Source organism: Mercenaria mercenaria, chromosome 17 (assembly GCF_021730395.1).
Source record: "Mercenaria mercenaria strain notata chromosome 17, MADL_Memer_1, whole genome shotgun sequence".
Classification (NCBI taxonomy): Eukaryota; Metazoa; Mollusca; class Bivalvia; order Venerida; family Veneridae; genus Mercenaria; species Mercenaria mercenaria.
This window is the reverse complement of record NC_069377.1, coordinates 26,118,974-26,137,226: the sequence shown is the minus strand read 5'-3', so window position 1 is coordinate 26,137,226 and position 18,253 is coordinate 26,118,974. Positions and strand designations below refer to the sequence as shown.

At 35.6% G+C, this 18,253-nt stretch overlaps 1 protein-coding gene and 1 non-coding gene across 3 annotated transcripts in view; both read left to right on the top strand.

The window, feature by feature from the left end:
- LOC123535609 (uncharacterized) overlaps nucleotides 1-18,253 on the top strand; it is a 148,729-nt gene that overhangs the window by 123,004 nt on the left and 7,472 nt on the right. For both annotated transcript variants that reach the window (XM_053529299.1, XM_053529298.1), the window contains exons 3-9: nucleotides 13,241-13,318; nucleotides 13,743-13,862; nucleotides 14,174-14,681; nucleotides 14,936-15,141; nucleotides 15,320-15,747; nucleotides 16,773-16,903; nucleotides 17,703-17,917. In XM_053529299.1, coding sequence (XP_053385274.1) covers nucleotides 13,241-13,318; nucleotides 13,743-13,862; nucleotides 14,174-14,681; nucleotides 14,936-15,141; nucleotides 15,320-15,747; nucleotides 16,773-16,903; nucleotides 17,703-17,917 — 1,686 coding nt within the window. The remainder of the gene's footprint in view (nucleotides 1-13,240; nucleotides 13,319-13,742; nucleotides 13,863-14,173; nucleotides 14,682-14,935; nucleotides 15,142-15,319; nucleotides 15,748-16,772; nucleotides 16,904-17,702; nucleotides 17,918-18,253) is intronic.
- On the top strand, nucleotides 16,081-16,162 carry Trnas-uga (transfer RNA serine (anticodon UGA)). The gene has a single exon. It is a non-coding gene; the product is annotated as a tRNA-Ser (tRNA).

The window sequence follows — 18,253 nt, the reverse complement described above, 5'->3', positions numbered from 1 at the left end:
GCACAATCAACAGAGTGAAAGAAATTGACACTCTCGTCCAATCAGGAAGAGTGTTGCATAAATCTTCCATTTTGATAAATTATCTATAATGCGTTTTCAAGTAGTTTGATTTGCAAACTGAAGTCACGTGGCATAGGTAACGAAGACGAATTTAGACGGCGTCGCCGAAAAATGTATACCTTTTAAAAGTTGTTAGTATATTAAGTAGATTTTAGGTTTGAATGTCTTTTTTATCAATGTATGAAATATCATGTTGAATTTTATGTGAATTTCTTATGTGTCATTCAGCAGTTTAAGCAAAGTAATCAAGATCATACAAAGAGAAATTTTCCCCTTCATCTTGGCGAAGTTTGTTCTGTTAGTTTAAAGACCTTTAACTTATATTACAGTCTGCTCTCCTAGTGAAAATGAATAACAACTTTTGTACTAAATGCTTATTATTGTTAAAACTATTCAGGGCATTAAACATTTTGTAAGAATTAAAACTTCAGACCAGTAAAATACTTATTGGTCAAGGATGGTATATCTGCCTAAATTTGAGTATATTGCAATCACTCCTCACCGCTATAGAGGTTTGAAACCTCGCTTGAGGTGAAGAATATTTATTAATTATATTTAATGCACGGAGGGGTACTTTGGGTCTTCTTTCACCGTGAAAGGTTGCAATATGACATATAATCTTGTAGGTAAGATGTTACAATGTTAAACCAAACAAAACAGGAGCAGCCATCTAGCGGTTACTGTGTGTCGTCCACTCAATCTTTGGGTCCTGGGTTCGAACGCAACTTGCGCCATGAACACAGCTTCATTGACACCAGTACTGTTTTTTTAGGAAGCGGGCCCGATATGGTTCAAGTAACTTGAAGCGTTCATTACAATCGAACTAAAATAAATTAGCATAAACTTAAACTACACCCCCTCTCCGCCCCTCCTAAACAAACAACAAGAAAAAAAAGTAAGAACAGTCTCTCGAAACAAAATTTTCCACATGTATTTATGAGTTTATATTTGTTGGTAGGTTAAGTGTCGGCAATTTTAAATTCCATTTAAATAGAAGCAAGTGGCAGCGTTGTTTTAAAATATAAAAATATAAAGATTATGGGAAGACAACATGATAAGATACTATAATACGCTTTAATAACATTTATGTACAACATATCTTCACATACATTTCTTAAGAGGCAGACATTAACATAAAGAGGAAGTTTGATCTTATTTCGATTTACATTGAGATAGTTTTCAATGAAATATTTTCATGTGTGGTGCAGGCACGCGTGAAAATGTAAAATCTTGCATTAACAAGTGAAATATATCTCAGTGTTACAAATAGTGGGATTTTTCATTTTCACAGAAAAACAAAATAAAGACATTTATGATTTTAAAGGATGTTCAAAGTGTTTGCGCTCATTTTACAAGAAGCTGTAATATAAAAACGTAATTATGATTTCTATTCAAATGTTTCTTCTTGTCGTAGCTATTAACACAGTGGATCCAGAATGGCAATCACTGTTTTCTATGGTGGCTGATTTCTGCCAGTGTCTTTCTGGCGCCCCAACGACGTTTTCCTCTTTTGGCGTTGTTTCGTTCCCTCGTTCTGGCGTCCCGCCAAAACGATATTACAAAGAATTCAACGCGACAGAACGAAAGAACGACAGTTATAATGGCGCCCTAACAAATATCGTTCTGGCGTTCAGGCGCGTTACGGTAGAGCATGCGAAGTGTTGACAGATTTTTGGTTTTTTTTGCTTAAGCCCATTTCTACTGCTTCATAAATAGATAAATCCACTTTTTCACAGAATCCATAAAAGTTTGGAAACGGCACCTATCTTTCATATTTCACACTTCATTTCATTCATATCACCTGATTTTGTTTCAAGCTTAAGTTGAAAATAACAGCGACGTAGCAGACTTAAAACACTGCGCATGCTCTACCGGAACGCGCCAGAACGATATTTTCACATTTGGTGTTGTTTCGTTCGTTGTTGTGGCGGGGGCGTCAGAACGACAAAACGCCAAGACGACGTTTTTTAGGGCGCCGTTTATAACTGTCGTTCTTTCGTTCTGTCGCGTTGCATTCTTCGTTATATCGTTTTGGCGGTGGCAACGAAACAACGCCAAAAGAGGAAAACGTCGTTCTATCGTTCTGACGGGGGCGCGCCAGAACGACAGAACGAGACAACGTCAAAAGAGGAAAACGTCGTTCTTTCGTTATGGCGGGGCGTATTCTCCTGATGCAATTTTGGCATTTTCCAGGAAGCAATATATTCTGTGATGCCCGAAGGATGCCTAAATAGCATACTACGATACGTAAACAAACGGAGATTGTCGATTGTCATCACTGATCAACCGCCTTTATGAGCTTAATTAGGCATTATACTAGTTTGTGTAAAACTCAATTATACTCAGATAATGTCTGTTTTTGACAGGTAGCAAATGAAACTGACAAAAATGATGCAATTCATGTAAATTAAAACCCTTGCAGAGATTACCTCCTCTAGCCGTACATACTAATCACTGTCATCACAAACATCACATTATGATGGAAAGGAAATCACATGGTTGTTCAAAAGAATTCAAATATTACCTATTTTATATAATTTATCATCTCCAATACATTTTTTCTATGTCTATACATAATGTCTTCCGCTCAGTAAATTGGCCAAATGTGTAAGCTTCAAAGTCAAAAAATAAAGTCCAAGATTTTTAAACAGTTTAGCTTTTTTTCTCATAAACTTGTTCTGAATCTGTGAAAAATTAAAAAAAAAATGAACCATTACATTTCTAAAAGAGACCTTCACTTGAAGAAATTTTCCTCAAAAAAAAAAATATATATATATAAATAAAGTTTTTATTTAACCTGTCCAAGTGATGGATGGAAATAAAATTTAACCTTATGTATCTTTAAAATATTAGACCTATTTGGCAACAAACTTGTAAAAATGAAAATACCACGCGCTCTAACCAAATTCCTGCATCCGCCCATGAAAACGATTATTTTTTAAAATATATACAACTTAAATGGCGGATATAACAAAACGCGGAAACCTGATAATATTGTCAATAATTCAGTCAAGAGTTAAACTGCTTCAAATTTCATTTATCATTTTTCTTATTTATTACTGTTGTGTAAGCAGACATGTTTTTCTCTAGTTATTTGGAATTAAATGTTGAGATTTACATCCATTTCTGTAACATCGTTTCGAATATAAAGAATGCATATGAAAAATGACACAATATTATACTTTTGCATGATCCAAAATTATTACAGTGTCACAAAACATATTATTTTGCACTCAACACAATCACCTCATCACTGATACATCCGACATAGCCCTCATGTTGGTCACGATTATATCACTGATACATCCGACATAGACCCCATGTTGGTCACGATTTTATCACTGATACATCCGACATAGACCCATGTTGGTCACGATTATATCACTGATACATCCGACATAGACCCAATGTTGGTCACGATTATATCACTGATACATCCGACATAGACCCGTGTTGGTCACGATTATATCACTGATACATCCGACATAGACATCATGTTGGTCACGATTATATCACTGATACATCCGACATAGACCTCATGCTGTTCACGATTATAGCACATAGAGGTCGGGAACGACAGATCTACTGCTTCAGATCTCCCGAGATACGACGTATGCTGCCATTTTCCTCGCTGCAGCACACCAGCAAGGATCCATCGTCTAGCATCATCATTCCCCGTGGTAATTTAAAGTCTTTGTTTTTGTATTCAGCAAATATATTACCTTGTACTGTTATACTGAAGACACTGTGGCTACCATAGTCATTGATGAAGATATGTCTCAGATCCTTACTCAGCAGTAAGTACCATGGTCTGTCAAATTTCTTATCATCCAGTAAAATTGTGTTCTGGACGTTACCTTGTGTATCTGTAATACATACACACTTCGGATTACTGCAAACTATATAGAGATGACCTTGATAATAAGCTATACCTCTACATTCTCCTTTAACTGGAAACTTGCGGACAACTGAAAGTTTATTTGCTGTTGACATTATAATGATCTCTTTCTTGATCGACACTGTTACAGCAATATGGTCCTGAGGCAATACTGCAATGTCCCATGGTTTTGAAGAAAGTGTTGTCTCTTCTAGTACAGCTTTGTTTTTTATGTCAACAACTTTCAGTTTCTCATTGTTCCAGTCAGCTACCACAACTTTGTTAGAGGACAGGACAACACATCCTGTGATGTAGCACATTTTTTTTTATCTGACTTTGTCCTTATATCTATGTTTTCTTTGTGGGTTAATTTGTCAACAGTTTTCCGCCCCTTTGTTGTCACAAGAGAAGACGACATTGTGAGCTTTCCAAGTGCATTTTGTCTTGAAAGCATGTTTTTCAGGTCTTGGTTTTCCTCAAATGTGTATTGCATGTTTGTCTTTTCTAAACTTCTGTCTGCCTCCTTTTTTTCGTCTGACTTTAGTTTGGATTTAGCTTGTTTCATTGTAATGTAAAGTTGTCCATTCTGCTGTGAGGCTTTGTAAGCTCGAAGTCTTGACTGTAGTTGTTTGATATCTGAAGAAATAAATGCCCATGTCTCAAGCACCTTCCTTACTGCTTGTTGATCTGCGAACTTCGTTCTGTTAGCATCTGTCTGGATTTGCTTTTGTAGTTGGTCTAAGCGATCATTTACCTCTTTGCGAAATAATGCAATTTCTTTGAGTAGTCTGTCATAGCAGGAATCTAATTCTTTTTCTCTACATGAGGCCAGCTTTATAACATCCTCGGCCTCCTTCACTTTCTGGTCAAGTTCCCTCATCACCTCTCTGAACTCTGCACTGTCCCCAATACCTGAACATTTCTCAGGTATATAGTCAATTTTACATGTTCTATGATTCATGGTCATGCAGTCATGGCAACCAAGTGCTTCATGTTTTGGACAGAAAAATTTGATTACTTCGTTTTTGTGATCATGGCACATTTCAGTGCACACTCCTGAATCTTTCGCAGGAACAACATGTTTAGCCATACCATCTTTGCCTACCAGCTGATGATGTTTTGAAGCCTTCGTTCTTTGATGATAAGCAAAGCAGTTCTTACACAGGTATTCTTGACAGTCCACACAAAATCCATGAGTTTCTATTTGCTGACCAATCGCCAAACATGGTTCACATCTATGGTCAAAGTCCTCTGCTGAACCTTTGGATATGGAACCTTGAAAATCAGCAACCTTTCTTCCCGATACTGCCATATTTAGAGGATTTTTAAGGTAAAACGTTGAACTAGTGTTGAATTTGAAATTGATAAAATGTCTCTGTTTATTTTGCTCAAATAATTATTGTTACTAAATAGTCCAAAACACGACAAATAATTTCCCGTTGGAAGAAAAACCGAAGTTAATGTGTGTACAATGAAAAGAAAATGTTGGTAAATATGTAATTAATTTTACTTCCTTTTCGAGAACGAGTCTATAAATACTATATTCCAATTAAACTTTGTTGTAGTCAAGGGAAAATAAAACATATGTCTACCCGAAATAACCTTTAATAAGTTATCTCCCTTCTGTATCCTGAGTTTAAATAATCTATATAACTATATAGCTGAAGTCGGCGGCCTGGCAGCCTAACAGCTATCGGCCTGAAATAAGCGTCCTGGCGGACCAGCGGCCTAGCCTGCCTGGTGGCCTGGCAGACTCGTGTATTTATTGTAATATAATGAGTAAGAATGTACAATAAATATTAAGAAGACTGTGAACACAAACGTTGAAACTCAAAAGAGAGAAAGAAGAATGTTGCTTAACTTCGAGAATTTGCAACGAAGCCTGTGACAAAATTTGTGATTAATCTTTTTAAAGCTATATAAAATACATCAGTTTTGTTTTATTACTCTGAAAGTTTCAAATTTAGCGGCCTAGCGGCCCGACAGACTAGTGTATTTATTGTGGATTTGCAACACAGACCTATGAGAGTAGACTTACTACAAAGAAATTAAAAAACTGTCAAATTTGTGGTTAATTTGTGCTCAATGAAATATATAAAACAATTTTTTTATTACTCTGGAAGTTTCAAATCGGCCTGGTGGCCCAGTAGACTCGTGTATTTATCGTGAAATAATGATTTAGAAAATACGAACTATTTAGAAAAAACTGTGAAAACAAACGTTAAATCTCAGTAAAGCACAAAAAAAAAGAATGCTAACTTTGGAAATGTCATTTGTGAATAAAAATTGTAATTTGATCTCCATTTAGAGTATTAAGTTCATCATCTGGCCAATCAAAGTAAGACAAGAGACATACGTACAAGTTTATTTAGATACTGTTATGACAAAACATTCTTTAAGCTAGTGAACCCGCAGTGACGATCGATAAACTACGTATTTTCCGAATGATATTTCGGCATTCTCCGTTTTATTTTCGGAAAGTTACGACAAAACATGCTTTAAGCTAGAGAACCCGCAGTGACGATCGATAGACTACGTATTTTTCGAATGATATTTCGGCATTCTCCGTTGATTTTTTTACGGAAAGTTACGACAAATCATGCTTTAAGGTGAAGAACCCGCAGTGACGATCGATGATAAACGTATTCTCCGGATGATATTTCGGCATTCTCTGTTTTTTTTACGGAAAGTTATGACAAAACATGCTTTAAGGTAGTGAACCCGCTGTGACGAGCGATATACTACGTATTCTCCGGATGATATTTCGGCATTCTCCGATTTTTTTACGGAAAGTTACGACAAAACATGCTTTAAGATAGTGAACCCGCAGTGACGATCGATAAACTACGTATTCTCCGGATGATATTTCGGCATTCTCCGTTTTTTTACGGAAAATTATGACAAAACATGGTTTAAGGTAGTGAACCCGCAATGACGATCGATAAACTACGTAATCTCCGGATGATATTTCGGCATTCTCCGTTGTTTTTTTACGGAAAGTTATGACAAAACATGGTTTAAGGTAGTGAACCCGCAGTGACGATCGATAAACTACGCATTCTCCGGATGATATTTCGGTATTCTCCGTTTGTTGTACGGAAAGTTATGACAAAACATGCTTTAAGGTAGTGAACCCGCAGTGACGATCGATAAGGTACGTATTTTCCGAATAATATTTCGGCATTCTCCGTTTTCTTACGGAAAGTTATGACAAATGATGCTTTAAGATAGTGAACCCGCTGTGACGATCGATAAACTACGTAATCTGCGGATGATATTTCGGCATTCTCCGTTTATTTACGGAAGGTGCGCGTTGGTTTTTATACCTATGTCCGGAGAATGCAAGAAAAAACACAATCACAGGGAAACTGAGGGTCCACTACCTTAAACATGTACGTCATACACAATTGTAAAATAAAAAGAGCATAATTAATTATAGTGACAATGATAAGTATATGAAATGATTTATGAACACTTATATATTCAGTATCTAGCGACGTAGCTATTTTGTTACGTTGATTAATCGTGAAAGCTTCACAGAAAATACTTAATTTAGTAAGGCAGCTTAATTGCATAACATATCAGGCAACTATTAAGCACTATAAAAAAGGATAACAATCAAATAAATGCTTTGAAATGCACCCCTAAAATCCGACAAGCATACAGTTTTAATGGCAAAAAAACTGGAACTTGGACAATATCCCACCCATCATGCTTAATTTATAAAGGCGGACAAATTTCACATTGTATCTTTCAGTTTTATCCAAATTTTCCATTCATCTTGTTTGAACATTGACAAATATCAAGAATGTTACATATATATTATTTTAAAATGTATCTGCATGAAGATATATACATATATATTGAAAGCGCTAGTAGTGAAAAATTAAAGAAGTCTATTGCTGTTTTACTTTGGAAATTGAACTTCTAGGAACTTTCCAATGGGGAGGGTGGAGTTGGAGGTGTTTGTGCTACACTCCCTAAAATTTAGACATCAGTGATCTCAATAAATTTTCACTTCGCTCACAGTACTTTAATTCAGTATTATTTATAATTCATGAATAAAAAGGTACAATGTATCTACTAGGTCAAATTGCATTTTTACAAATGTAAAAGAAGTCATAGTGTAAAAACATGCTTAAACCATGTCAAATATATGTCGGTTTAGGTATACGTCTCAAAACATTTGAGAGGCACCAAAGAATCTCCGAGCCTCCTAAATTGTTATGCAAAATCCTGGATCCGCCTTATTTCAATAGACTTGAAACATTGACGATGGAGGTAACGAAACGTATTAGAAATACTGATAAGAATTTGATAACATAATTTGAAATGTCACTTTTTTTGTTTTTGTTTACAACTACAGTATAAGCAGATTAAATCAGTTGTACTCTGATTATTTGGGATTATATGTGTACGTATATTATAACTGTTATCACATAAAACATAAATTATAAGGAAGAGAAATGTATATGAAAAATGACACAGTATTATGCTTTAGCATGACCCAAACTGTTTGCTGTGTCATAAAACAGGTTATTTGGCACTAAACACAATCATGAGATCATTCATACATCCGACATACACCTCGTGTTGATCACGATTATAGCAGATAGAGTATGCAAACTCCAAATCATCTATCTTCGTGTGACCTTGATCCAAATCAGCAGAAATGGGATGTACGCTGCCTTTTAGACCACCAAAACACACCAACAAGGATCCATTGTCTAGCATTATCAAACCCTCTGGTGATATTAAGTCTTTGTTTTTATATTCAGCAGATATATCACCTTGTAATGTTATACTGATGACACTATTGCTACCTTAGACACAGATGAAGACATGTCTCGGATCCTTACTTAACAGTACGTAGTATGGTGCGCCAAATATCTAATCATCCAATTTAATTGTGTTCTGGACGTTACCTTGTGTATCTGTAATTAATAAACACTTCGGGTCACTGCAAACTGCATAGAGATGACCTTGATGTTGAACTATACCTCTGCATTCTCCTTTAACTGGAAACTTGTGAAGAACTGACAGTTTACCAGCTGTTGATATTATAAGGATCTCTTTCTTCTCTGGCATTGTCACAGCAATATGGTCCTGAGGCATTACTGCAATGTCCCATGGTTGTGAAGAAAGTGTTGTCTTTTCTATTATAGCTTTATCTTTGATGTCAACAACTTTCATGTTTTCGTTCTCCAAGTCAGCCGCCACAAGTTTGTTAGAGGACAGAACAACACATCCTGTGATCCAGCAACCATACTGATCTGAATTTGTCTTTATATTTGTTTTTTTTTCTGGGTAAATCTGTCCATTGGTTTCCTCACCTTTGAAGTTACAACAGTAGACAGAGTAAGCTTTCCAAATGCGTTTTGTTTTGAAAGCATGTTTTCAAGGTCTTCGTTTTGCTTAAATGCGTATTGCATGTTTGTTTTTTCTAAACTTCTGCCTGCCTCCTTTATTTCGTCTGATTTTAACTTAGATTTAGCTTGTTTAATTATAATGTAAAGTTGTCCATTCTGCTGTGAGGCCTTGTAATCTTGTAGTCTCGACTGTAGTTCTTTGAAATCTGAAGAAGTAGTTGTACACGTTTCAAGCGCCTTATTGACCAATTTGTCTATCTGTGGACTTCTTTTTGTCAGCATCTGTCTGGATTTGCTTTTGTAGTTGGTCTAAGCGATCATTTATCTCTTTGCGAAACATTGTGATTTCTTTGAGCAGCTTATCATAGCAGGAATCTAATTCTTTTTCTCTACGTGAGGCCTGCTTTATAATATCATCAGCCTGATTTACTTTTTGATCAAGTTCTCTAAGTAACTCTCTGAACTCTGCACTGTCCCCAATACCTGCACATTTCTCAGGTATATAGTCAATGTCACATGCTCTGTGATTCAAAACGATACAATCGTTGCAGCCGAGAACTTCATGTTTTGGGCAGAAAAATTTAATAACTTTCTTTTTGTGCACTTGACACTTCTCAGTGCATTCCACTGACTCCTTCTTGATAACGGCATGTTTATCCATATTATCTTTGTTTACCAGGTAATGATATTTTGTCGCCTTTATCCTTTGATGATAAGCAAAGCAGTTCTTACACAAGTATTCTTGACAGTCCACACAAAATCCATGTGCTTCTATTTTCTGACCAATCGCCAAACATGGTTCACATCTGTGGTCAAAGTCCTCTGCTGACCCTTTGGATATGGAACCTTGAAAATCAGCAACCTTTCGACCCGATACTGCCATATTTAGAGGTCACACTTTGAACAAGCGTTGAAATTCAGATTACTGAAATGTCTCTGTTATTTAACGCAAATACTTCTAACTAAGTAGTCCACAACACAATAAATTTCCCGTTGAAAGAAAAACCGAAGTAAATGTGTGTAAAATGAAAAGAAATTTAGTAACTGTAGTTACGGTAAATATTTAACTGATTTTACTTCCTTTTCGAGGACGTCTATAAATATCACGTTTCAATTATATTGAACTTTATGATTGACTTAAATGTTTATCGATATTAAAATTGAACCAATCGAAGTTTTTATGTTCGCTATTTATAGAACTGTGTCAGATCATGCATATTAATGAAAGTAGTTCGACAGCATATAATACGGAAGGTACAATACGGAATTTAAAAGGACCCTTTTCTGCCTGTTCATTTTTAATTGTGAAAAGAGCCGATATTTTTGCAGAATTTATAGAGGTAAATAATAAATCCTGTTCCTCTGTGAATGTTAAGTTTGCTTATCAATATATGAATTATCGAAAATAATAGAAAGGTAATTGCAATCGAAACAAACTTATTTTGTTTTGAACAATCTATCAAAACCTTGATGAAATTAAGGCCAGATGGATGATCACATTTGAAATTAAGTAAAGAAATAATCTGACCTGAATGGATACATAATTTATCAGGCAGTCATCACCCCACCCCCATCCCCACACTCCCTCGAATACACAGTCATGTTTAACTTTCGGAGGCAATGAGATTGGTAACGGATTTAAATCGTTATTTCATTTGTCTTTTTTCCATTGTACTGAATGTTCCAAATTTAGCGGCCGTTAACGTCTTCTTATGAAAAATATTTGAAGACATGCAAAGGTAATTTTGTGTACATAGTTGAATGTCTTGTATAAATTCATTTAATGTGGTAACAACAAAATATAAAGTAATCAACCTGAACAATGTAAAACGTATCATCATTCAAGTTTACGCCACATTCTGCACTATCTGTAGCTGTTTACAAGACCTTCAAATCAGTTCAATACAGTTTTACGTTAGACTTCTAGTATGGGAGACAGGAATGGAGACTTACGGGTGGGTGGTTCACTTGGTTAGGAACTTATTCATTTTAAGAATGTTTCCTGTATCAGTAAGGAATTATTCGCAGATCCAAACCCACCTCATAATCAATACTGATTTTAAGCTATATAAAATGATTTTAATACTTCAGCATTCTCCGTTTTCTGTGCTTTTTTGAATCACGAGAACACCTTAATTCAGTCATAACAGAAAAAACAACCGTAGAATGCCGAACTCGCATACGGAATACATAGTGAAAAGGAGAATACAAAAGCGCTTCCAATAAGCAGACAAAATTTGCTAAGACAGAGATTAATTTAAAAAGAGTTTCTTTTGAAAGCCGTTTATTATGAAAACTTCAAATATATCTGTATTCAATTTGATTACTGTCAAATATTCAGTGCCGTCATATTCTGTATTTATAGTGAAATATGTATGAAATACGCTCCTCCAAGATTGTTTTAGAAATGAGCTGCTGATATTTGGTAACCTATTTATTGATGATTTTATGAAATCTATATACGCATGTAAATATCTAAAGGTAACTTGAGATGAAAAACGAAGCAGTGATCGAATAAACACGATATACACTGAAAACGATCAACACAATCCGTGCCTTATATATATATTGTTCAAACATCATGTAATAAATAGATTACTGTCATGCTTTAAACTATCTGTTTTGTTTTTTTCAAAACCAGATGATAAATATTGATAAGTGTTCGATGATTAACTCAACAGTTTTAAGAGCTCAGGAAGAGTCAATAACTGAATTATATAGATTAAATAGTTTTCGCGCGATTTGACAGTCAACCCCAACATATAGTGGTGCTAAAAAGCGGTTTAAAAATCAGAAACTACCGTTCTTAACGCTATCGCACTGAATAGAATATTCAAAACGTTTTCGATTTCGCCAGCAGTTCTTTTCTTGAATATTAGTGAAAATAAAATGCACCGCGAACATTGCCCAATCTATGCGGTTAGTGTGTTATTTCCAAGACAGCCTGTCAATATTGTTTGCGTGATAAAGAAGCTCACAGCTAAGACTTCACATCTCTGTAAAAAATCAAAGTGTAAGGATGAAGCACCGGTTCTGTCATTCTAAGATCGTGGGCTCAACCCCAAAAATGAGCAGACTTTGGTAGCCTCCTCTTATTTAAGAATGCGTTCTAGTAACAAACAAGCCTGCGGAATTACATCCAGTCCCGAACGTTCCTAGATCAGTAAGTGCAATCTGAAAAATATCATATAATAAAATAATTTTCTATTGACAGAAGTTCATACGAATATTGAACCTTAGTTTAAGCCAGTGTATCTTTTTTCAATTCAGGCTGCCGAGGATGGGAGGAAACGAGCTTCAACCCTGCTACCTCTCGAGAGGGAACCAACCTTCCACAGGAAACCGAAACACTTTAACCCGTACGACGGAACACATGAAGACGTGAGTTGTGAAATATATATACCACATTTTCTTGGATTCTGCCCCCATCTCAACTGTCAGCGAATATCTCTATTACTTTGAAAACGAACTGTGCATATGTCTTGATCAAACATGTTTTATAACAATTAAAACCTGGTCGAGGAAGTCACAATTTACTACATGTAGATGGATATTTTAAAGGCTAGCATATGGCAGGGGCGGATGAAGGTAGTCAAGAGTCTGTGGCCTTTATAGCTCTCATCGCTTTGTATTAAATCAGCTCAAAAGCCATAAATTGTAAACTGAACTTTGAATAATACATCGAAACCGTTTATTTTTTATCAGCATAGAATCTCTGTATACGTGTAATTATTATTTATTATTAGCTAATTACTAAACTAATACTAAAGGTGCGGAAAAGTCAACTGCTTGAACAAAGATATCAATGAAATATTAGTACGGGTCTTTAAGAGAACAGCAACCACCGTTATACATGTACCGTGAACTAAGATTAAAATTAAATGTAAAATTAAAGACTAAAATGTTTAAAGACAAATGACGTTATTGTTATTAGGCTGCCGATAGTCATTGGAAAAAGAACTACGAGAAAGTCAGTATTGAAGTGGACAACAAGGTTAAGCATCATCTCAAGGTAAGTCCTTACTAAAAAAGAACAACAGAAACAAAAAAGAGCATACAACAAAGATCAATATCCTTTGTATACCTTATTTATTTTGATTAATATTTTTTATATGACACTTCTGCAACATTTTGCATCATAGAATTGTACCGGTTCCCGCCAGTACAAAGAAAATCAACAGCAAGTCTGTAACACTATTATGATATAAAATAATCAAATAAAGCTGAATCCTGGGTTATGAAACTGATTTTGAAGACCAGTCTCAAATCTCCTGCATGTGATTGGTTTATTCTGAGTGCAGGTTTGAAGTTGACCAATGGCAGGGCAGCTTTCTTGGACTTGTCTCAAGATTCGCTTTATAAACTTGATCCATGGTAAAAGGTTATACAATTTATACAAACCGTGGCTTTTATTTATTATGTTTGACGCTTTACAGCGGCAGTTGATGCACCGGTTTGAGAAACGCTTGAAGAAGATGGAGGAGGCGATGTCAGACGACCTTAGCGGGCGCCACGGCAAGGACTATAATCCTTGGGAGGGCAAACATGGAAAACAGGTAGTTATAAAAAAGAAAATATTATTTTCAAAGAAGGCATTTCAAGGGATAAAACATATTAACAGAATTGATTTGTTCAATCTATAAGCAAAATGATGTATTATCATTAAGATGATGATGATGATGATTACTATTACTATTATTATTATCATTACTATCATTATTATCTATAACCCAGTTACAGAATTCTGATCAAACTCTTCAAAAACAAACATCATTTTCAGCGTATAAGACTTTGTTATACAATGTTAATTGTTATTTGATTTGAAAATCCAACTTCTGTAATGCTTTCATTGTTTTCTATATTGTAGAAAAAGAACAGGGACATATTTAGCAAGTACACAGAGACAGGTGCTAAGGCAGGACCGGAAGTTGCATCATCAACTAAAGAAGACAAAGCCTTTCCGGAAATACAAATTAAGAATGAAAGCGTTCCAGACGGGAAACAAAACTTACAGAACGCGAGAGTCCAGTTCCCAGATATAAATCAAAATGGCGACATCAACGGTGTTCATTCGGATGGGGAAGCTTCCTTGGATTCTATTCACAATGACTCTGATCATGAAGAACTGGAAAAACATGAAAATAACGATGGAGTGTTTGATTTAACTAGATTAAAGACTAAATATGCAGAACAAAGTTTTAGACATATGGATGTTAGTCCTGTCCAAACTCCCCACGTGCAGCGTCCAATGACGCGAGAACAGACGAGACTCTCTTTTGGCGACAAAATTAAAAGGATACTTAACGGGGAAGTGCATGTTAGTTGCCCAACAATAAACAAATCAATACGGTTATATCTGTGTTCCGGGTTTTCAGGTAAATAAATTCTTGGTCCTCTTTAAACAATCTTTTTAATTGAAAACGTTATGTTCCTAGAAATAAACTTGCTCATTTAAAGCAATTAATTATTTTTGAAACACCATTTTTTGTCTTAAACTGTTTTAACCAACCTTAAATTTCATGGCTTTGGAGTGTATTATTATGTCATAATAAAGCAAACAGCAGAGAAAAAGTCGCATGTGATTTTCAAATTGGTATGAATTAAACATACAATGTTTTCCAACTTTCAGATTCTGAAGCTGAACGCACGATTCTAGCAGAGAAAGTCTTTCCGGAACTTAGGACCCTTTGTCTTCTTCATGGCAAAGAGCTCCAGACGATTGATCCACATCGGGGTCTCGGAGACGCTCTTGTGGATGACCACAGTATTCCTGACATGTGTTTGTCAAATATACAAAGATGTACAGAGGATCACCTGCAGAGCGTTAACAGTGTGGTAAATAATGAAACAAATGAAGTTTTTCATTCCAATGTATCTGATTAAAACAAGAAGAAATTAAAAACAATACTCTTAAGTACAATGCTTTATTTGATTGAAAAATTATTCATATGAAACAATGAATGACACTTGCTTATTAATATATTTTCTGTGATGATTTTGTTTCTATTTTCAGGTAATTCTTACCGACCGATATGGGGATCCTATACTTCCATCAAGTTTGCAGATTGAAGAATTTGAATACATTCATAATGCTGTTACCTCGTACACAAACGCAAATAAAGCAAAAATACATGAACAAATAGCTATGTTAGAGAATCCCTCGTCTCTAAAAGAACGTCGATTGTCTCAAGAACATCCAAAAGATGGCGCCAAAACTGATATTACAAATGGCGACATCCAGCCAAAAGGGGAAGCAACTGGTCAGGTGACTCAAGAGAAAGCGCCTGCAACACACAAGAAAGAGGATGGTAAAAAGGAGCAGCAGTTAATCAAAGCATTAAAAGATGAAGAAAGTCAGTTACCTGATCCATCCCTGCTGGAGACCTGGTATCGACTGGATGAGAATTCTATACCCGCAGTTTACAAACTTCAAAACATAAGGTAAATTTAAATAAATTTGAACCACCAGAGCTGGCTTTATCAGGACTTATGACTGGACAGGATATGTGATAAACGGGTCTTGTATTGCGTGTAAAAAGAGTGGTTAGGCTTCGATGGCCGATTGGTGGACTTGTAATCCAATGCGATCTTCCCGCGTATGTTCAAACCTTGGTCGTAGCGAAATATTTTACGTTTTTAACGTAATATAAGAAGTGTATTTAATTCAGTTTTTAATTTAACATCCATGAACGCCAAGGTCACAATTAATTTGCTAATTTTCACAATGCGTTGAAAACTTTCAGATGCCCTGTCATTAAAGCTTAATAAATATGAGCTGCGATGGCCGAGTGGTTAAGGCGTTGGACTTGAAATCCAATGGGATCTTCCCGCGTAGGTTCGAACCCTACTCGCAGCGAATCTTTTGTAGATATAAAATAAATATCCTCTTCAAATCTATGTACATCCCATTTTTTATTATTACTTTAACCACTGCTGCAGTAACAACAAACACAACCTCGTCCATGTATCTTGCAAGTGTGTCACTAGTATGTTATGACATTTTCTGTCCGGCCTGGTTTGTTTGTTTGGGTTTAACGCCGTTTTGCAACAATATTTCAGTCATGTAACGGCGGGCATTTATCCTAACCAGTGTTCCTGGATTCTGTACCAGTACAAACCTGTTCTCCGCAAGTAACTGTCAACTTCCCCACATGAATCAGAGGTGGAGGACTAATGATTTCAGACACAATGTCGTTTATCAAATAGTCACGGAGAACATGCGCCCCGCCCGAGGATCGAACTCACGACCCCGCGATCCGTAGACCAACGCTCTTACCTACTGAGCTAAGCGGGCGGGTCACGAAGGACTAATATAGTGGCTGTTCCTCAATAATTACAATTAATGCGCATCAACAATATATTATGAATTACGTAACCATTAATCGAACAAAAGAAACTAACTGTACCAATGTTTGAGTATAATATTCACAGTTCAATATTTATTTTGAAAATCTTTTCTCTTTCAGTTCCATTTTGAAGGATTTTGGTAAAGGGGATGCATCAAAACGGGAGTATGCGAAACAGGCTTGGCTTGCTACACAGTCTAGGCTCCTAGATATGATAAATCGTTATGGAACCACTAAATATAACAAATCGCGTAAGTTTATATATTATACATATTTATACCATTTTATATTCACAATTATTATTCAGCTATGCAATATTTGACACAATGATATATACCATACAAATAAGATCGAGCCAATACCAAACAAATTAGCCTGTATGAGTAAATCGGGGCCAATGTGAAAAAAGCAGGGCCAATATGAGAAAAAAGGACCAATGTCATGAAATTTAAGCAGCATTTTGATTGGTTCAATTGAGGGGTGGGGTTTGGAGGCATAGAGTTGAAAAATAAAATTATGATTTATCAATGGATGTTCTTTATTGTCTGTATGATTTGTCTTTTCCAGTCGCATTTGCTCTCGGCCTTCGGTCTTGGGCCAATACGATCATCTTCGGACAAATAACAGACCAAGATTAATAAAAATAGCTACTTTAAAACTATAAAATCTTGCCTGCCTCAACTATCAAAGAGAGACACTTTTTGCATTCACCCTCGATCTAACTATTCATGTATATTCTCTAATGTATCTTAACTCTCATTTTTTTTTTTAAATTTAAAGTTATAATGCCACAGATTTCCACCAAAGCTTTATGTTTTGCAATATCAAAATAAAGGCGTTGCAATCTAAATTTCAGAAATGGATACAAATATATGACAATAATCTCTTTAGAAATCACATTACTTTTGTCAGTTCTGAGAAAGTTTAAACGCCATAGCTATTATCATTTAGAGGTTTCAATCAGAGTTTAATTTTTAATGTAAATTTACTTAAATGTACTAACTGTTATGCGCATTCGGAATTGGATAAGAATTTCAATGTTTATTTTAGTCCTAGAGTATGAGCTGAACCATGTTTTACAAGAGCACGACACGAGTTTAGAGCAGTGCATCGTGATAACTCGAGAAATCGACGACATTGACGACAACCTGGATGATTTGCGAGCAGACGAATATGCGGATGTGACGTCAGGAAAGCCGCGCAAAAGAAACTGGAATGTCTACAATAGGCTCCGAAAACTGAAACAAGAAACATTGCCTCAAAAGGTTGGTGAATTAAATTGTAAATACTAAAGCAGAAAAAAAAACAAGTATGCAGAGCCTTCAACGTCTATACATAATATATGGTGTCGATGTTATTTTCTGTAACTGTAATTGAAATCAATGATATCGAAACAAATACTGTGAAATCATTAATATTCGTAGGGGACTAATTTTCGTGGATTTCGTGGTTGAGTCATTCCACGAAATTTAATTCCAACGAACAAGTAAAATTCGCATTCATTTTATGTTCAAAAGTTAAAATCCACGAATTCATATCCCCACGAAATTGCCGCTTTGACCCAAACCACGAAATTTCATGCCCACGAAATTTAATGATTT